This window comes from Phocoena sinus, chromosome 9 (genome assembly GCF_008692025.1).
Source record: "Phocoena sinus isolate mPhoSin1 chromosome 9, mPhoSin1.pri, whole genome shotgun sequence".
NCBI classification, from domain to species: domain Eukaryota; kingdom Metazoa; phylum Chordata; class Mammalia; order Artiodactyla; family Phocoenidae; genus Phocoena; species Phocoena sinus.
In genome coordinates, this window is record NC_045771.1 from 38018873 (window position 1) to 38041045 (window position 22173).

A 22173-nucleotide genomic window follows, 5' to 3' on the forward strand; every position below is an offset into this window, starting at 1 on the left:
GGCCTTATATTTAGGTCTTTAATCCATTTTGAGTTTATTTTTGTATATGGTGTTAGGGAGTGTTCTCATTTCATTCTTCTACATGTAGCTGTCCATTTTTCCCAGAGCCACTTATTGAAGAGGCTGTCTTTTCTCCATTGTATATTCTTGCCTCCTTTATCAAAGATAAGGTGACCATATGTGCATGGGTTTATCTCTGGGCTTTCTATCCTCTTCCATTAATCTGTATTTCTGTTTTTGTGACAATCCCATACTGTCTTGATTACTGTAGCTTTGTAGTATAGTCTGATGTCTGGGAGCCTAATTCCTCCAGCTCTGTTTTTCTTTCTCAAGATTGCTTTGGCTATTCGGGGTCTTTTGTGTTTCCATACACATGGTGAAAGTTTTGTGCTAGTTCTGTGAAAAATGCCATTGGTAGTTTGATAGGGATTGCATTGAATCTGTAGATTGCTTTGGGTAGTGTAGTCATTTTCACAATGTTGATTCTTCCAATCCAAGTATATGTTTGTATCATCTGTTTGTATTATCTTTAATTTCTTGCATCAGTGTCTTGTAGTTTTCTGCATACGGGTCTTTTTTCTCCTTATGTAGGTTTATTCCTAGGTATTTTATTCTTTTTGTTGCAGTGGTAAATGGGAGTGTTTCCTTAATTTCTCTTTCAAATTTTGCATCATTAGTGTATAGGAATGCAAGAGATTTCTGTGCATTAATTTTGTATCCTGCTACTTTACCAAATTCATTGATTAGCTCTAGTAGTTTTTTGGTAGCATCCTTAGGATTCTCTATGTATAGTATCATGTCATCTGCAAACAGTGACAGTTTTACTTCTTCTTTTCCAGTTTGGATTCCTTTTATTTCTTTTTCTTCTCTGATTTCTGTGGCTGAAACTTCCAAAACTATGTTGAATAATAGTAGTGAGAGTGGGCAACCTTGTCTTGTTCCTGATCTTAGAGGAAATGGTTTCAGTTTTTCACCATTGAGAACAATGTTGGCTGTGGTTGTGTCATGTATGACCTTTATTATGTTGAGCTAAGTTCCCTCTATGCCTCCTTTCTGGAGGGTTTTTATCATAAATGGGTGTTAAATTTTGTCAAAAGCTTTTTCTGCATCTATTGAGATGATCATATGGTTTTTATTCTTCAGTTTGTTAATATGGTTTATCACGTCGATTGATTTGTGTATACTGAAGAATCCTTGCATTTCTGGGATAAACCCCACTTGATCATGGTGTATGATCCTTTTAATGTGCTGTTGGATTCTGTTTGCTAGTATTTTGTTGAGGATTTTTGCATCTGTGTTCATCAGTGATATTGGCCTGTAGTTTCTTTGTGACATCTTTGTTTGGTTTTGGTGTCAGGGTGATGGTGCCCTCATAGAACGAGTTTGGGAGTGTTCCTCCCTCTGCTATATTTTGGAAGAGTTTGAGAAGGATAGGTGTTAGCTCTTCTCTAAATGTTTGATAGAATTTGCCTGTGAAGCCATCTGGTCCTGGGCTTTTGTTTGTTGGAAGATTTTTAATCACAGTTTCAATTTCAGTGCTTGTGATTGGTCTGTTTATATTTTCTATTTTTTCCTGGTTCAGTCTCAGAAGGTTGTGCTTTTCTAAGAATTTGTCCATTTCTTTCAGGTTGTCCATTTTATTGGCATATAGTTGCTTGTAGTAATCTCTCACGATCTTTTGTATTTCTGCAGTGTCAGTTGTTACTTCTCCTTTTTCATTTCTAATCCTATTGATTCGAGTGTTCTCCCTTTTTTCCTTGATGAGTCTGGCTAATGGTTTATCAATTTTGTTTATCTTCTCAAAGAACCAGCTTTTAGTTTTATTGATCTTTGCTGTTGTTTCCTTCATTTGTTTTTCATTTATTTCTGATCTGATCTTTATGATTTCTTTGCTTCTGCTAACTTCGGGTTTTTTTTTTTTTCTTGTTTCTCTAATTGCTTTATGTGTAAGGATAGGGTGTTTATTTGAGATGTTTCTTGTTTCTTGAGGAGGATTTTATTGCTATAAACTTTCCTCTTAGAACTGTTTTTCCTGCATCCCATAGTTTTTGGGTCGTCGTGTTTTCATTGTCATTTGTTTCTAGGTATTTTTTGATTTCCTCTTTGATTTCTTCAGTGATCTCTTGGTTATTTACTTGTGTATTGTTTAGCCTCCATGTGTTTTTATTTTTTACAGATTTTTTCCTGTAATTGGTACCTAGTCTCATACTGTTGTGGTCAGAAAAGAAACTTGATACGATTTCATTTTCTTAAGTTTACCAAGGCTTGATTTGTGACCCAAGATATGATCTATCTTGGAGAATATTTCATGAGCACCTGAGAAGAAAGTGTTTTCTGTTGTTTTTGGATGGAATGTCCTGTATTAATATCAATTAAGTCCATCTTTTTTAATGTGTCATTTAAAGCTTGTTTTTCCTTATTTATTTTCATTTCAGATGATCTGTCCATTGGTGAAAGTGGGGTGTTAAAGTCCCCTACTATGATTGTGTTACTGTCGATTTCCCCTTTTATGGCTGTTAGTATTTGCCTTATGTTTTGAGGTGCTCCTATGTTGGGTGCATAAATATTTATAATTGTTATATCTTCTGGATTGATCCCCTGATCGTTATGTAGTGTCCTTCTTTGTGTCTTATAACATTCTTTATTTTAAAGTCTATTTTGTCTGATATGAGAATCGCTACTCTAGCTTTATTTTGATTTCCATTTGTATGGAATATCTTTTTCCATCCCGTCACTTTCAGTCTGTATGTGTCCCTAGGTCTGACGTGGGTCCCTTGTAGACAGCCTATAGACGGGTCTTGTTTTTGTATCCATTCAGCCCATCTCTGTCTTTTGGTTGGAGCATTTAATCCATTTACATTAAGGCAGTTATCGATATGTATGTTCCTATTACCATTTTCTTAATTGTTTTGGGTTTATTATGGTAGGTCTTTTCCTTCTCTTGTGTTTCCTGCCTAGAGAAGTTCCTTCAGCATTTGTAAAGCTGGTTTGGTGGTGCTGAGTTCTCTTAGCTTTTGCTTGTCTGTAAAGGTTTTAATTTCTCCGTTGAATCTGAAGAGATCCTTGCTGGTTAGAGTAATCTTGGTTGTAGGATTTTCCCTTTCATCGCTTTAAATATGTCCTGCCATACCCTTCTGGCTTACAGAGTTTCTGCTGAGAAATCAGCTGTTAACCTTATGGCGATTCCCTTATATGTTATTTGTTGTTTTTCCCTTGCTGCTTTTAATATTTTTTCTTAATTAAAAACATTAAAAAATTTTTTTGGCTGCATTGGGTCTTCGTTGCTGTGCGTGGGGTTTTCTCTAGTTGCGATGAGCGGGGGTTACTCTTCATTTTGGTGCACTGGCTTCTCATTGCGGTGGCTTCTTTTGTTGCGGAGCACTGTCTCTAGGCACATGGGCTTCAGTAGTTGTGGATCATGGGCTCTATAGTGCAGGCTCAGTAGTTGTGGCACACAGGCTTAGTTGTTCCATGGCATGTGGGATCTTCCTGGGCCAGGGCTCAAACCCCTGTGTCCTGCACTTGCAGGTGGATTCTTAACCACTGTGCCACCAGTGAAGCCCTGTATTTAATTTTTGATAGTTTGATTAATATGTGTCTTGGCGTGTTTCTTCTTGCATTTATCCTGTATGGGACTCTGCACTTTCTGGACTTGACTGACAATTTCCTTTCCCATATTTGGGAAGTTTTCAGTTATAATGTCTTCAAATATTTTCTCAGTCCCTTTCTTTTTCTCTTCTTCTTCTGGGACTGTTATAATTTGAATGTTGGTGTGTTTAATGTTGTCCCACAGGTCTCTGAGACTGTCCTCAGTTCTGTTCATTATTTTGTCTTTATACTTCTTTGTGGTAGTTATTTCCATTATTTTATCTTCCAGGTTACTTATCTGTTCTTCTGTCTCAGTTATTCTGCTGTGGATCCCTTCTAGAGAATTTTTAATTTCATTTTTTGTGTTCATCATTGTTTGTTTGCTCTTTAGTTCTTCTAGGTCCTTGTTAATTGTTTCTTCTGTTTTCTCCATTCTGTTTCCAAGATTTTGGATCATCTTTACTATCATTACTCTGAATTCTGTTTCAGGTAGACTGCCTATTTCCTCTTCTTTTTTTTGGTCTAGTGGGTTTTTACCTTGCTCTTTCATCTGCTGTGTATTTCTCTGTCTTCTCATTTTGCTTAATTTACTGTGTTTGGGGTCTCCATTTCACAGGCTGCAGGTTCATAATTCCCAATGTTTTTGCTGTCTGCTCCTAGTGGGTAAGGTTGGTTTAGTGGGTTGTGTAGGCTTCCTGCTGGAGGGAACTGGTGCCTGTGTTCTGGTGGATGAGTCTGGATCTTGTCTTTCTGGTAGGCAGGACTGCATCCCAAGGTGTGTTTTGGGGTGTCTGTGGCCTTATTATGATTTTAGGCAGCCTCTCTGCTAATGGTTGGGTTTGTGTTCCTGTCTTGGTTGTTGTTTGGCACGGGGTGTCCAGCACTGTAGCTTACTGGTTGTTGAGTGTAGCTGGTTCTTAGCATTGAGATGGAGATCTCTGGGAGAGCTTTCGCCATTTTATATTACGTGGAGCTGGGAGGTCTCTGTTGGACCAATGTCCTGAACTTGGCTCTCCCATCTAAGAGGCTCTGTCCTGACACCCAGCCAGAGCACCAAGACCTTGTCAGCCACGTGGCTCAGAGGAAAAGGGAGAAAAAATATGAAATAAAAAGTAAAATAAAATAAAGTTATTAAAATAGAAATTAAAAAATATTGTAAAAAATTAAAAAATAAGGAAGAAAGAAGAGAGCAACCAAACCAATAAAGAAATCCACCAATGATAACAAGCACTAAAAACTATACAAAAAAAACAAAAAAACCCCAAACAGACAGAACCCTAGGACAAATGGTGAAAACAAAGCTATATAGACAAAATCACTAAAAGAAGCATACACATACACACTCACAAAAAGAGAAAAAGCAAAAAAATATATATATAAAAGGAAGAGAGCAACCAAATCAGTTAACAAATCTACCAGTGATAGTAAGCTCTAAATACTAAATGAAGATGAACATAAAACCAGAAACAAATTAGATGCAGAAAGCAAAGTCCAAGTCTACAGTTGCTCCTAAAGTCCACCGCCTCAATTTTGGGATGATTTGTTGTTGATTTAGGTATTTCAGAGATGCAGGGTACATCAAGTTGATTGTGGAGATTTAATCCACTGCTCCTGAGGCTGCTGGGAGAGATTTCCCTTTCTCTTCTTTGTTCATGCAGCTCCTGGGGTTCAGCTTTGGATTTGGCCCCGCCTCTGCATGTAGGTCACCTGAGGTGGTCTGTTCCCTGCGCAGACAGGACGGTGTTAAAGTAGCAGCTGATTAGGGGACTCTGGGTTACTTAGGCCGGTGGGAGGGAGGGGTACGGAATTTGGGACGAGCCTGCATCGACAGAAGCCAGCATGGTGTGGCACCAGCCTGAGGCATGCCGTGTGTTCTCCCGGGAAAGTTGTCCCTGGATCACAGGACCCTGGCAGTGGTGGGCTGCACAGGCTCCTCGGAGGGGAGGTGTGGATAGTGACCCGTGCGCACACACAGGCTTCTTGGTGGCGGCGGTAGCAGCCTTAGCGTCTCATGCCCATCTCTGGGGTCTGTGCCGATAGCCGTGGCCCCCGCCCATATCTGGAGCTCATTTAGGCACTGCTGTGAATCCCCTCACCTTGCGCACCCCGAAACAATAATCTCTTGTCTCTTAGGGAGGTCCAGACTTTTTCCCGGACTCCCTCCAGGCTAGCTGTGGCACACTAGCCCCCTTCAGGCTGTGTTCACGCAGCCAACCCCAGTCCTCTCCCAGTGTGGACTTTTAAAATTGGGTTTCTTTTCCAGAACATGTTTCACTTTATGTGTAACCCCATTACATTTCTTTCTTTCTTTTATTTTTTTAAATAAATTTATTTATGGCTATGTTGGGTCTTCGTTGCTGTGCACAGGCTGTCTCTAGTTGCAGTGAGCAGGGGCTACTCTTTGTTGTGGTGCTCAAGCTTCTCATTGCGGTGGCTTCTCTTATTGCGGAGCATGGGCTCTAGGTGTGCGGGCTTTGGTAATTGTGCCTCATGGGCTTCAGTAGTTGTGGCTTGTGGGCTCTAGAGCGCAGGCTCAGTAGCTGTGGTGCACGGGCTTAATTGCTCTGCGGCATGTGTGACCTTCCTGGCCCAGGGCTTGAACCCGTGTCCCCTGCATTGGCAGGCGGAGTCTTAACCCCTGTGCCACCAGGGAAGCCCAGCTTTCTTTCCTTTATTATTTTTGACTACTTTTTCTTCATAGTTTATTTTTTCTTGCTGTTTTGTCCTTTCTGCACATTTTTGAGTGAGAACTATTAAGTCACACAAGTTAAAAGATAAATAATTTCATGCTGGAGTTCACATTCTAAAGATTACCAATTATCTATTTTTATAGTATTTATTTATAATCTGAAAGGAGGAAGGTGGCCCTGTAATTTATTTCAAATTGGTATCCATCAGTTACTTTCCCAGATCTGCTTCCAGTGGAATCAAAATTGTTCTAGTTCATCAGTTTTTATTTTTCCCTTGATTCAGTGTAAACGTATCCTAATGCCTCCTGCATCCTATTGCACATGCTTATGCTTTGTTTGCAGAGTGAGGTTATTGGTACCAGGAGCTCCTGGAGAGATACATGGAGGAGGGTAGCCTGATCGTGTGTGGTCATCTACTCATTTCTTGTGATCTTATCACAGGTCCTTTGGGAAGGAACTATGACTCAGTGTACCTTTTTACTTTTGGTATCTTAGCATAGTGAGTAGCACAAAGTAGGCACTTAATGTAGAGAGAATGAAAATGTAAGCTCCACGTGGCCAAGGACCAAGCCTGCCTTGTTCTGCATTATGTGCTCACCCCTTAGTACAGTTACATAGTAGGTGATCAATAAATATATATTGACTGAGTCAGGAATTGGGTGTCAGATTTGTTTGGGTCCCTGCTCTTTTATTCTCTGATATTCATAGTTTGAATTTACAAATAAAATCTTGATTTGGCTATCCAAATGTGCAGGCTGATTTCTATGATGGAAAGGTTACATTTTATGTAAGATACTGCTTTGTAATTTATTGTTTTCCTCCTCTTACCTTCAAACCTGCCGCACAATTTTAAAATAGTTTTTATAATTAGGATGACTTGAGTTGTATTTATTCACCTGGTTGCTATGGATGAGTGATTAGTGACTTTGTATAAGCTAAAATATATGCAAATTTAAGAATGATTTTAGATGAATTCATGTATGATCAAATCATAACAAGTTGTGAGAGGAAAGAGAGGTATTTAGAGTATAGGTCATTATGTGGTTGAGGTCAGTAGCACCAAAAAACCTTTTACTTGCAGGTGTTTTATACCAGGTGGCAAATATGATTTCAGTGAACTCTGAAAGCTTATTTAAAAATATTCTCAGTTTATGTACTTGAGCAATGAACCAGATTTGCCTGCTACTTAAGCAATAATTTTCTCAGGAGCAGTGTTTTGAACCTAAATGACTTGCATGGTTACTAGAAGAATTGAGTTCACTAGTTCACTAGGAATAAAAATTACTCCTTTTTTGCCAGGGATGGTCACATTATTATTGCTTAAAGGAAATTTTGGCAGAGGAAGTGGATGCTAGGTGCTTATTAGTATGGTAGTTTTAAACATTTAAGGTGTGAACAAAACACCAGGTCATCCCAATGGTTCTTTATAGAAAAAGAAATACATTAACTTTAATGAAGTGTGAATGCCATAGAACTTTAAACATTTTATTGATATGACTTGACATAGAAGTATAATATTCATTTCTTCATTTATGTATAGCTTTAGTATTCTAATGATAGTGAGAAGCTTCTAAAAGCGTTTTATTATGAGGTAGAGGTGTGGTTCACAATTCGGGTGGGACAGGACTGTACTGAGACTTTGCTTTTAAGCCTCTGAAAATAGTGACCCCTTATCTGCAAGGCAGCTTTTATTTTCCCCCTTGGCTTGGGGCAGAATCTGCACACCTTCAGATTGGCACACCTCCCACATGCTCTTTGAGAATCTCTCAGTAGAAAAATATTTGTCCTTACCGTTGTTCAGGAGATGGCAGCAGTGCCCTGATGAGCAGTGGAGTTGTGAGTGTGAGAAGGGAAAGGGCAGTGGCTTTCAGGTCTTTACCTGTATTTAAAATGTCCTTTCACAGAAATTGCACTAGTTCCAACTTCCTCTTTGCTTCCCTTTTTAACTATTTGTTTAATAAAAGCAAAGTTATTTTTTCGTTTCAACATTAAAAAAAATCTCAAATCTAAAAGGCAACATAACATTTCTTCTTAGTCAATAATAATCTAAGTGCTTTTCTTAATTTTAGTACCTTTTCAACGTCCTGGAGAAACAATCAAAAAATGTATAGAAATATAGAATGTTAGCCCTAGAAAGGATCTTAGAAATTGAATCTAACTCCTTTCTTTTTATAGATGAGGAAACTGAGGACCAGAAGTGAGTTGATGAAAGTCATGCAGCTAGTTGTAGACATAGAGAGGACACCACCTCAGGGCCCCTGACTCTCATTACCATGCTTCTTCCTGGGTGCCACAGTGACTGAATGGAGTAGCAGTATAGGGGGGAGTTTATATTGGAAAAGAATTGGAGGTGTAAAATTATGGGAACCTGAATTTAATGCAACTTATGTTAATGTATTTTTCCCCTTTAATTTACATTGTAATCATGCATGCTACCTTACAACTGGGATAGCTGTGGCATCATCGTATTTGAAGCTTTCCTAGTTTCTATCCTGCTGCTATCCCTAGTTATTTAGTGAAGGTGAAGGTCCATGCATGCAGGGCACAGGGAACAGCCAAGAGAACACATTATATTTTCATTCTGTCAGTATATTTGCTACTTTTATTCTAAGAGCCACAGATATATAGAAGCATGTTTTTCTATTTGTATTCTATCCATTTTTTTTTTGAGTCTAAATCCTCTGGTTATCTAAGTCTCTTTGACCTGATTATTAAAATATATTTAAGCAAGCATAGGTTTGTGTGTTTAAAGCCAGTTTATTAATTACTTAAATAGTCAAGTGGTCAGGTTAGTTGTTATATGAATTGTCAGTATTTTTTTCCTGTTTGAACTAAAGTACTTACTATGGGTGAGTAGAAAGTAAGAATTTCCAAGGCTCTTCAGACTTTCAAGATGTTTTCAAAAGCATGTAATATTCTGTCATAGTCTGAATCGGCTACATAAAAGAATTGCAGTCAGTTATATCGATCGGTGCACAAACAGAGAAGAATCTTACTTGTTCTACTTGGAGCAGCAGGGACTAGACTGCAAAAGTGTGGTTTGTTTATTGTGATGGGAAAGAGAGCAAGACTAGTTTTACCCCATGGTATCTATACATTAAAGTGACTTCTGAGGACCATCTTTCTTTTTTAAATATTAGAAACCAACTGAAGTTCAAAGAAGAAAATAGTTCATCATCTACTTTCTCAACATCTAGAATGAACCATTTTTAGCATTTTGGTAAACCTGCTTTTTTATGTCTCTCTATATTTTAATAATTATTCAAGTGACATATGGGTGTTTATTAAATGATTAAAACAGTACTGCAGATAACTATTCAAAATGCTTTTATATGCATACATTTATATAGAAAATATATTTAGTGAGAGTTTTAAAATGATATTGTACTGTATATGTAGCTGTCTTTATATCCTCTGCACTTAGCATTGGTGTTTAGCAGGCAATAAATAAATGTTTACTGAATTAAAAATTGAGAATTAACATAGTAAAGTTTGTGTATACTCCATCCAAACTGAACTTCTTTTAGTTTCTAAAAGATAAAAAATAAAATAATAACCATATTTTATTTTGCTCTGAAGACTTCATACATGCTGCTCCTTTTGCTGAAGAGCCCAGGTCTCACCTCAAACGACATTTCCTTTGAGAGACCTTCCTGAATCATTTTCTGATGGATAGACTTTCTTGCTCCATGTTCCTGTGCTCCAGAGACATTGGCCCATTTTAATGCTCATTTCCATTGGAAATAATTGTTTAAGGACAGTCTTCCCTGGCACTTTGTAACTCCTTGAGTGCAAGGACTGTATCTACTTTTCACTCCTGTATCCCTAGCACCCACCTTATGACCTTGTACTTATTAGAAGTTTGAGGAATTGAATTATGAGCATGTTTTTAGTACTTAGGAATGCAATCCAAGGGAATGACAAAATAACAGTGCTTGGATAGGTCACAACTACCCCTTGACAGTTTTCTTGTCTCCTCTCCTCTCCCCAGCCCTTGCCCATCCATTTTCAATCCTGTCAGTTTAACTTCCAAAATAGGTATAAGTTTGCCCATGTTGGTCCCTCTCTACCACCACCACCACCACCATAATCCATCCTACCATCATCTCTTGCCCTGGACTGCTAGAATAATCCTGTTTCCCTGTATCTATCTAGTCCTGTTCAAGAAATAAAACAGACAAAAATTATAGTCTGTTACACAGTATGAATAAGTATTGTTTTGAGAAACTGGTGAACAAACTGGTCATTTGTCTTTTCCAGCCAGGAAGATTCTTCATCTGTTGGACTGAGTTTGGGTCCATTGGATCTTCTAGGATAGCATATTTTGATCTCTTACTATTTTGTTTTTCATTGCTTGAGACAGTTTAAGGATTGCCTTAGCTAGGCAATCTGAAATCTGAAAATTAATCAAGTTACAGGGCTAAGTGAGGGTTGATAATTTTCTGTATTGAATTCATATTCAGTGATTTTTTTTCTTGATTTTTCATAGATTTCATTGTTGTATTAGTTAGGATCAGTCTGGATGCTATAACATAGGCCCTATAGCATTGGCTTAAATATGATGGAAAATGATTTACCTCTTAATTAACAGCTCGCGTGTAAGCGATGCAGGGCAATGACAGTGTCTGCATGGTGCTGGGGACCTAGGACCCTTCTATTTTATTGCTTTGCCATCTTTAACTTGAGATGGCTACTCCTGTTCCTACAACCACGTCCTTATCACAGGTATCACAAAATGGGAACAGAAAGTGGAGGGCATACTTCTTTTAAGGGCACAGTGTGGAAGTATGTAATTGCTGCTCATATGCCATTCATCAAACATAGTCACATGGTCACACTTAGCTGCAAGGGGGGCTGGGCAGCCATGTGTCCCACTAGAACTTCTATTATTACAGAAGAGAACAGATATCAGGGCTTTAAAGAGCATCTCCACCATAGTCAGCAACAGGAAAGGATTTACTTTTGGAATGCTTATTTTTTTTCTAACTCATTGCTTTGTGAGGAGAAGTTTTCTATTGAAATGAGTAAGCTACTTGAGCTACTGAAAAGAGTTAACCTAAGTTAATGTATTTGCCTTTGGGATTTTAAGTCAAATTTATTCCAGTGGTTATAGGGATGAGTGTGAAACATATTGAGATGAGGTTGCTTTTTCTTAACTCTTATTTTTCTTGGGCTGTTTTTATGTTTTTCTTTTTCACCTTATTGAGGCTAATTTCATATTTGTTTTCTTTGTGCTTTTAGGTATGGCACTGTCTCAAGGCTGGGTGAAGAGATACTTCAAGGCATTTTGTAAAGGCTTCTTTGTGGCGGTGCCTGTGGCAGTGACTTTCCTGGATCGGGTTGCCTGTGTGGCAAGAGTGGAAGGAGCATCAATGCAAGTGAGACTAATATGACTTCGTTCTTTAAAGCACATGCTTCACTGTTTCTCAGGCATTGGAAATGATATTTCTGTGTATTATCTCTATGCTGGAACTGAAAGGTTTTAAAAAGGCCTTGAACTGAAATTTAACATTGCTAAATTTCTTTACAAGGTCTTTTACTGTAGTCATATTAAAATCAGAGCAGAGGTGAATAAAATTAGCTATCAGATAGTTCTCTGTATCTGTGGCTTTTTTTTTTTTTGGAATTGTAAATGGAGATTCTAAAGAAATTTTACTACATGATACCATTTTTTGTGGCTGTGGCTTGAGATTTTAAGATTTTTAAGTTATCCATATTTGAATACATACTTAAATATCCTTTTAGGATTAAATTATTAGTACAGCTGCAAGATGGATTTGGCTCAAATTCAGTTACTCTATTGTTACACACACACACACACACACACACACACACATACATACACACACACACTTCTGATAGGTAGAAAAGTCTAGAGCATTGATCTCAGATATTCTAGTGTATTCTTTAATCCTGTTGCTGATTGAAAACATTAAGTGCTATTTACATTGAAAGAAATTTGGAGTGGAGATTTCCAAAAGTTGTATGCAAATAGTCTTCTGGAGTAACTTAGAGAAAACTCGATTATTCTAAAATTGATGTCTGGAACCTAGCTGTTTAAGTACGTTTACGCAGCTAAGAAGAATTTGCATTTTGTAATATAATTTGTTTTCTTCTGTTATTAGCATGTATTAAGTTCACACGTTGTGCTCAACATGTGTATAAAACAAATAAAATGAATGTATAAGCTTCTAAAAGCTTAAAATTATACAGAGAGTAAACAGCTTACTTTTTTTCTTTTTGTCTTAGAACTGGGTGAGGGCATAGACATCAGCTCTGAGGAGTTAGAATGAATTTGCTTTTTAAAAAATTTTTTGAATTTTATTTAATTTATTTTTTTATACAGAAGGTTCTTTTTTTTTTTTTTTTTTTTTTTTTTTTGCGGTACGTGTGCCTCTCACTGCTGTGGCCTCTCCCGTTGCGGAGCACAGGCTCCGAACGCGCAGGCTCAGGGGCCATGGCTCACGGGCCCAGCCGCTCCGCGGCATGTGGGATCCTCCCGGACCGGGGCACGAACCCGTGTCGCCTGCATCGGCAGGCGGACTCTCAACCACTGCGCCACCAGGGAAGCCCCAGAAGGTTCTTATTAGTCATCAATTTTATACACATCAGTGTATACATGTCAATCCCAATCGCTCAATTCATCCCACCACCATCCCCACCCCCCGCCACTTTCCCCCTTTGGTGTCCATACATTTCTTCTCTACATCTGTGTCTCAATTTCTGCCCTACAAACCGGTTCATCTGTACCATTTTTCTAGGTTCCACATATATGTGTTAATATACAATATTTGTTTTTCTGTTTCTGACTTACTTCGCTCTGTATAACAGCCTCTAGATCCATCCACATCTCTACAAATGACACAATTTCGTTCCTTTTTATGGCTGAGTAATATTCGATTGTAGATATGTACCATATTTTCTTTATCCATTCATCTGTCGATGGGCATTTAGGTTGCTTCCATGACCTGGCTATTGTAAATAGTGCTGCAATGAATATTGGGGTGCATGTGTCTTTTTGAATTATGGTTTTCTCTAGGTATATGCCCAGTAGTGGGATTGCTGGGTCGTATGGTAGTTCTATTTCTAGTTTTTTAAGGAACCTCCATACTGTTCTCCATAGTGGCTATATCAATTTACAAGACCACCAACAATGCAAGAGGTTTCCCTTTACTCCGCACCCTCTCCAGCATTTGTTGTTTGTAGATTTTCTGATGATGCCCATTCTAACTGATGTGAGGTGATATCTCATTGTCTTTTTGATTTGCATTTCTCTAATAATTAGTGATGTTGAGCAGCTTTTCATGTGCTTCTTGGCCATCTGTATGTCCTCTTTGGAGAAATGTCTATTTAGGTTTCCTGCCCATTTTTGGATTGGTTTGTTTTTTTAATATTGAGCTGCGGACTTCCCTGGTGGCGCAGGGGGAGTCTGCCTGCGATGCAGGGGACACGGGTTCGTGCTCCAGTCTGGGAAGATCCCACATGCCGCGAAGCAGCTGGGCCCATGAGCCATGGCTGCTGAGCCTGTGCGTCCAGAGCCTGTGCTCTGCAACGGGAGAGGCCACAAGAGTGAGAGGCCCGTGTACCGCAAAAAAAAAAAAAAAAAAAAAAAAAAAAAAAATATATATATATATATATATATATATATATATATATATATATATTGAGCTGCATGAGCTGTTTATATATTTTGGAGATTAATCCTTTGTCCTTTGATTTGTTTGCAAATATTTTCTCCCATTCTGAGGGTTGACTTTTCATCTTGTTTATGGTTTCCTTTGCTGTGCAAAAGCTTTGAAGTTTCATTAGGTCCCTTTGTTTATTTTTGTTTTTATTTCCATTACTCTAGGAGGTAGATCAAAAAAGATCCTGCTGTGATTTATATCAAAGAGTGTTCTTCCTATGTTTTCCTCTAAGAGTTTTAGAGTGTCTGGTCTTACATTTAGGTCTCTAATCCATTTTGAGTTTATTTTTGTGTATGGTGTTAGGGAGTGTTCTAATTTCATTCTTTTACATGTAGCTGTCCAGTTTTCCCAGCACCACTTATTGAAGAGACTGTCTTTTCTCCAGTGTATATCCTTGCCTCTTTTGTCATAGATTAGTTGACCATAGGTGCGTGGGTTTATCTCTGGGCTTTATATCTTGTTCCATTGATCCATATTTCTGTTTTTGTGCCAGTACCATATTGTCTTGATGACTGTAGCTTTGTAGTATAGTCTGAAGTTAGGGACCCTGATTCCTCCAGCTCTGCTTTTTTTCCTCAAGACTGCATTGGCTATTCAGGGTCTTTTGTGTCTCCATACAAATTTTAAGATTTTTTGTTCTAGTTCTGTAAAAAATGCCATTGGTAATTTGATAGAGATTGCATTGAATCTGTAGATTGCTTTGGGTAGTATAGTCATTTTCACAATATTGATTCTTCCAATCCAAGAACATGGCACATCTCTCCATCTGTTGGTATCATCTTTAATTTCTTTCATCAGTGTCTTATAGTTTTCTGCATACAGGTCTTTTGTCTCCCTAGGTAGGTTTATTCCTAGGTATTTTATTCTTTCTGTTGCAATGGTAAATGGGAGTGTTTCCTTAATTTCTCTTTCAGATTATTCATCATTAGTGTATAGGAATGCAAGAGATTTCTGTGCATTAATTTGTATCTTGCAAGTTTACCAAATTCATTGATTAGCTCTAGTAGTTTTCTGGTGGCATTTTTAGGATTCTCTATGTATAGTATCATGTCATCTGCAAACAGTGACAGTTTTACTTCTTCTTTTCCAATTTGTATTCCTTTTATTTCTTTTTCTTCTCTGATAGCCGTGGCTAAGACTTCCAACACTATGTTGAATAATAGTGGAGAGAGTGGACATCCTTGTCTTGTTCCTGATCTTAGAGGAAATGCTTTCAGATTTTCACCATTGAGAATGATGTTTGCTGTGGGTTTGTTGTATATGGCCTTTATTATGTGGAGGTAGGTTCCCTCTGTGCCCACTTTCTGGAGATTTTTTATCATAAATGGGTGTAGAATTTTGTCAGAAGCTTTTTCTGCATCTTTTGACATGATCATATGGATTTTATTCTTCAATTTGTTAATATGGTGTTTCACACTGATTGATTGGCATATATTGAAGAATCCTTGCATCCCTGGGATAAATCCCACTTGATCATGGTGTATGATCCTTTTAATGTGTTGTTGGATTCTGTTTGCTAGTATTTTGTTGAGGATTTTTGCATCTATATTCATCAGTGATATTGGTCTGTAATATTCTTTTTTTGTAGTATCTTTGTCTAGTTTTGGTATCAGGGTGATGGTGACCTCATAGAATGAGTTTAGGAGTGTTCCTTCCTCTGCAGTTTTTTAGAAGACTTTGAGAAGGATGGGTGTTAGCTCTTCTCTAAATATTTGATAGAATTCACCTGTGAAGCCATCCGGTCCTGGGCTTTTGTTTGTTGGAAGATTTTTAATCACAGTTTCAATTTCTTTACTTGTGATTGGTCAGTTCATATTTTCTGTTTCTTCCTGGTTCAGTTTGGAAGGTTATACCTTTCTAAGAATTTGTCCATTTCTTCCAGGTTGTCCATTTTATTGGCATAGAGTTGCTTGTAGTAGTCTCTTAGGATGCTTTGTATTTCTGCGGTGTCTGAGGTGTCTTCTTTTTCCTTTCTAATTTTATTGATTTGAGTCCTCTCCCTCTTTTTCTTGATGAGTCTGGCTAATGGTTTATCAATTTTGTTTATCTTCTCAAAGAACCAGCTTTTAGTTTTATGGATCTCTGCTATGTTTTCTTTGTTTCTATTTCATTTATTTCCACTCTGATATTTATGTTTTCTTTCCTTCCTGCTAACTTTGGGTTTTGTTTGTTCTTCTTTCTCTAGTTCCTTTAGGTGTAAGGTTAGATTGTTTATATGAGATTTTTGTTGTTTCTTGAGGTAGGCTTGTATTGCTATAAACTTCCCTCTTAGAACTGCTTTAGCTCCATCCCTTAGGTTTTGGCTCGTCATGTTTTCATTGTCTATTGTTTCTAGGCATTTTTTGATTTCCTGTTTGATTTCTTCAGTGATCTCTTGGTTTTTTAGTGACGTATTGTTTCGCCTCCATGTGTTTGTGTTTTTTTCCCTGTAATTGATTTCTAATCTCATAGTGTTGTGGTCTGAAAAGATGCTTGATATGATTTCAGTTTTCTTAAATTTACTGAGGCTTGATTTGTGATCCAAGATGTGATCTATCCTGGAAAATGTTCTGTTCGCACTTGAGAAGAAAGTGTAATCTGCTGTTTTTGGGATGGAATGTCCTGTAAGTATCAATTAAATCTATCTGGTCTACTGTGTCGTTTAAAGCTTGTGTTTCCGTATTAATTTTCTGTTTGGTTGATCTGTTTATTGGTGTAAGTGCGGTGTTAAAGTCCCCTAATATTATTGTGTTACTGTTGATTTCCTCTTTTATAGCTGTTAGCAGTTGCCTTAATATTGAGGTGCTCCTATGTTGGGTGCATATATGTTTATAATTGTTATATCTTCTTGGATTGATCCCTTGATCATTATGTAGTGTCCTTCCTTGTCTCTTGTAACATTCTTTATTTGAAAGTCTATTTTATCAGATATGAGTATTGCTACTCCAGCTTTCTTTTGATTTCCATTTGCATGGAATATCTTTTTCCATCCCCTCACTTTCAGTTTGTATGTGTCCTTAGGTCTGAAGTGGGTCCCTTGTAGATATCATATATATGGGTCTTGTTTTTGTATCCATTCAGCAAGCCTGTGTCTTTTTGTTGGAGCATTTAATCCCTTCACATTTAAGGTAATTATCGATATGTATGTTTCTACTACCATTTTCTTAATTGTTTTGGGTTTGTTTGTGTAAGTGCTTTTCTTCTCTTGTGTTTCCCACTTAGAGAAGTTCCTTTAGCATTTGTTGTATAGCTGGCTTGGTGGTGCTGAATTGTCTTAGCTTTTTATTGTCTGTAAAGCTTTTGATTTCTCCATTTAATCTGAGTGAGATCCTTGCCAGGTAGAGTGATCTTGGTTGTAGTTTCTCCCCTTTCATCACTTTAAGTATATCATGCTACTCTCTCTGGCTTATAGAGTTTCTTCTGAGAAATTAGCTGTTAACCTTATGGGAGTTCCCTTGTATGTCATTTGTCGTTTTTTCCTTCCTGCTCTCAATAATTTTTCTTTGTCTTTAATTTTTGCCAATTTGATTACTGTGTGTCTTGGCATGTTTCTCCTTGGGTTTATCCTGTACGGGACTCTCTGCACTTTCTGGACTTGGGTGGCTATTTCCTTTCCCATGTTAGGGAAGTTTTTGACTATAATCTCTTCAAATATTTTTTCGGGTCCTTTCTCTCTCTCTTCTCCTTCTGGGACCCCTATAACGTGAATGTTGTTGCATTTAATGTTGTTCCATAGATCTCTTAGGCTGTCTTCATTTCTTTTCATTCTTTTTCTTTATTCTGTTCTGTAGCGGTGAATTCCACCAGTGTTTCTTCCAGGTCACTTATCCGTTCTTCTGCCTCAGTTATTCTGTTATTGATTCCTTCTAGTGTAGTTTTCATTTCAGTTATTGTATTGTTCATCTTTGTTTGTTTTTTCTTTAATTCTTCTAAGTCTTTGTTAAACATTTCTTGCATCTTCTCGATCTTTGCCTTCATTCTTTTTCCTAGGTCCTGGATCATCTTCCCTATCATTATTCCGAATTCTTTTTCTGGATGATTGCCTATCTCCATTTAGTTGTTTTTCTGGGTTTTTATCTTGTTCCTTCATCTGGTACATAGTCCTCTGCCTTTTCATCTTGTCTGTCTTTCTGTGAATGTGGTTTTTGTTCCACAGGCTGCAGGATTGTAGTTCTTGCTTCTGCTGTCTGCCCTCTGGTGGATGAGGCTATCTATGAGGCTTGTGCAAGTTTCCTGATGGGAGAGACTGGTGGTGAGTGGAGCTGGCTGTTCCCCTCGGGACTCATTTATTTTTCCAGCATCTAGAGGCACCTGCACTTCTTGGCCTGTGGCCCCTTCATCTGCAGAGTGGGAATTGGCAGGCCAGGTCCTTATCTCGCTGCCATCTCTCTGTTTCTCCGGCTTCTGCTGAATTTGCTTTTTTAAAATCGTAATTATTGTACTGAGAATCAGGTCTCTTCCTGAGTTCAGGGGGTCAGTGAGATCCTTAGAGTGTGTGCTCTTTGGGTGAAGCTAAAGTTCTAAAGCAGGGTTGTCTGAATATTTACTTCTGCTTTCATCATTTGAGGGTGATTTAGGGCCTTCTCTTGGGCAATGGATTCTAAGCTCAACCCTGTCTCTTAGGTTCCCTCCCTCTAGGGTGGGTCACCAGCCCCAAGCAAACTGTTCACTTGCGTTGAATGCAAAAATATTGTATTGCATGGGGTACAGCAGGCATAGGAGGAGGGATTTACAGGTGTATGGCTTTATTTCTAAATGGAGTTTAATACTTTGAACACAGATGGGATTTTACATTTCCTACTTCTTCAGTTGTGAATTCCTAGCAGCCTCATCTTAGACCCAATTCTTAGGGAAAGCTAAACTTTCTTTGTTGAGCTTTTGAGTCAGATCCTTCATTTGAGATTAAAACTGCCTTCTCCATAGCCATCGAAATTCCTTTTTGGTCCCTTTCATCCCTTTGAACCCATCCACAGGTATTATCCTTTGGTAACAAATAATCATGTGAATAATGATTATTCTCCAGTTGAGTTAGTGCTGTCTTGCTACACAACCCTCACTGTCCTTAGATGGATTTTTCCAGAACACAAAGCCTCCTAACCTGGGATCTCATGACATTCCAGAGGATCATATGGCAATCATAGTATCCCAATCTTCATGTTTGTAGCCCAGTATATACCCACTGAACATCTATGTTCATGGCTTGTGCTCAGAGGAAAAAAACACAAGGAACCAACCATTTTATGAAAAGAGAAGGCTTATCCCCAGTGAAGAACGTGTTAAATAGTGTCATCCTTAAATGCCACGTCTGTTAACTAAATAGTAAGTTTGTTGAACATACATTAGAGTTTCTTACAGTATTCCTGAACCACTACCCCCAATAAGTCAAATTTGTTAACTTGTAGTTTGTTTGGTAGATTATGTAGAATATCCTTGGCTACTCGTTACAGAAAAACAGCTTGAATTGACTTAGATCTACAGGGGAATTGATTGGAAGGCTTATGATGTACCTAGGAGAAAGGAAGGAGTGTGGCAATTGTCAGAGACAACTGGAACCAGGGATTTGAATGCTGCCAGGGTGCTCAGTCTTTTCTATTTCAACGTCTGCTTCTGTCTGCATCTTGGCTTAGTTCTCTCAGACCAGCTTTCTTCTCAATGCAGGGCACATGGCAGCTGGAAGGTCTCATGCCTTTAGATGCCAATTTCATCACCGCCTGAGAGAGACTTCTCCTTATGCCTTAATTTCACTTTGAAAAATCTTGAGGAAGGACTGTGATTGATTCATCTTGGGCCATATGCCCTTACCCATACAAATACAGATCAACTTTGGCCAGAAGATTAGGGTGCCATGACTGGCCCAGCTTTGGACAGGTGCACACCCTTAGCCTGTGGCTAGCTGGAGTGAGAAAATGATAGTGTATATTTGAATCACATTGTGGGCTTTCATGGTGAGGTAAGGGTGACACTTCCCAGAAGAAGAGGGGGTGCTATTTTTGGAATAAAAGGGGAAAGAATATTCTGGGAAGAAAGGAAAAAAATGTATGTTTATTATGGTTTGACCTATATTTTAGGAATTTTAGACCACTTTTAAGTATAATAGATAACTTGTTTATACTTTCATTAGATATCACTAAATCATACTTAAAATTATTTAGGAGCTGAAAGTGCAGTAAGAAATATGGTGATTAATTAATTCAGCATAGTTGAAGAGATCTTTGCTACTATACAGCTTTGATAACTGAACATGTTTAGACCATGAGGTTCAGCAGAATTTTTGGCAAAAAATTCGAAAAAATTCTTGTCTTCAAATTTCTTTAATGATTCAAGTACTAAATAGTTGGCAGGGTGTGTGGAGCTCTCTGGACGTCCCTGAGCTTCCTTCAAGGAGCACATCTGCTTTTATTGACTCTGAGGCCTGAAAATTATATCCAGGTTATTGCAGTTGGTTGATTTGTTGTGGAACAGAAGGAGTATTCTGGATCCATGGTGATGTCTTCTTGTACCAGGGCTTAAAAGTATGAAAGGAAGGCAGAAAAAGCAATAGGCAAGAAAGAAGAAAAATGTGAAGAAGAGGAAAGAAAATAAAAGATCAGTTGGGTGATGGAGAAAATTAGATAACTGGGACACTGAGCAGGAGACAGAGTGGCCCAGAGGACCAGTGATGAACAGACTCAAGGCAGAAAAATCAATAGGTAAGAAAGAAGAAAAATGTGAAGAAGAGGAAAGAAAATAAAAGATCAGTTGGGTGATGGAGAAAATTAGATAACTGGGACACTGAGCAGGAGACAGAGTGGCACAGAGGACCAGTGATGAACAGACTCAAGACCGAAAAGTGATCCAGTGAAGGGGCTCACGGACCCCTTTCTGGAAACTCCCTTGGAATTGTACCCTCGAATGCTGACCCATCTCTGCTACATGTTTGTGTGTAGCACCGTGAGATTCATCATCCAGCTATCCATTCTAAGTCTCAGTATTCATTAAAGGAATCTGTGTGCCATTTTGAGGGAATTCCTACTGGTGTAGGTTATCAGTCTTGAGCATCATTCATTGCATAGTACTTTAGTTCCCCTGTGTATTCAGGTAGAAAGTTCATATCTAGTCATTTCTGTCATTTCAAATATGTGAGTAATTTTGTGACTCGGGGTCACTTTGGAATATGGATAATAATAATAAGCACTGGTAACTGAGAGTTGGAATAGGGAGTCATTTATCAAATGGCTAGTATGTGCAAAACTATTTTAGGTGCTATAGGGGTGGGTGAATCAGTTACAGATTCTGTCTTCAAGGTACTCTTGCTTTAGCAGGGGAGGTTCAAGGATTACTAATCCTAGTTGACAGATAAATCTTCAGATGAGGTTGAATATAGAAGATATCAAGCTGTCAGACAAATGTTTGGTCAGTGCCTGGTACATCCAGAAATGAAATAACTTGATTGGTTTAGCATACTATTTTAGAGAATGGACTTGGAAATTTTAATTTGAGACAGAGTGGTACCAGAAAAATAATACCTTTTATGGTTGGACACTGTATTAAGTTTGTTTGTTACTGTGGCAACAAACAACCCCAAGATTTCAGTGGTTTACTTAACAGGTCTTTATTTCTTACTCATGGGTCTGTAGATTGATTGTAGTCACTCTAGACTAAGGGTTTCGATCAGTCTGCTTCCTGTATCTCTCACTGGAGCCTCTGCTGAAGGAATAGTGACAGCTTGGGGCGTGCTCTTATGGGTGATAGCAGGACACAGGTGGGTGAGTGGAAACACTCAGAATGTCTTAAAGCCTCAGTTCAGAACTTCTACCCTTCTGTCCACATTCCATTGGTAAAAACAAGTCACATGGCAAACCCCAAAGCAATTAGTTGGAAGTATATTCCACCCACAGGGAAATCATGACGAAGGTGGGGAGGGAAGGAGGAATTGTGAATAGGTAAGTACATCTACCACAGCCACTAAGATGCCAAAGACAAATGATTGATTTCAGAGGTAATCTAAAAAGTTGTATTTACCTTTGAGTCTACCTAGAATGACCCTAGTCTTTGTAGTCCAAGTCCGACAAAATTGGAATAGATTGAAATTCTGAGTCACTGAATTATGGAATGGATTGATCCAGTTTAGATGCCGTTAGGTTGGAAATAGCCCAGGGCCAATTGGTTCATCACTTTAGTGTGGCTTTTTTAAAAGGTCACTGCAACTTGTAGACATGTTATTTAAGGAAATCCAAGAAATGAAAGTTAGA

At 38.3% G+C, this 22173-nt stretch overlaps 1 protein-coding gene across 5 annotated transcripts in view; it reads left to right on the forward strand.

Moving 5' to 3' along the window:
- Positions 1–22173, forward strand: part of IMMP2L (inner mitochondrial membrane peptidase subunit 2) — a 922093-nt gene that overhangs the window by 39257 nt on the left and 860663 nt on the right. For all 5 annotated transcript variants that reach the window (XM_032643755.1, XM_032643759.1, XM_032643757.1 and 2 more), the window contains exon 3: positions 11520–11656. In XM_032643755.1, the coding sequence (XP_032499646.1) occupies positions 11522–11656 (135 nt within the window). In that variant the 5' untranslated portion in view covers positions 11520–11521. The remainder of the gene's footprint in view (positions 1–11519; positions 11657–22173) is intronic.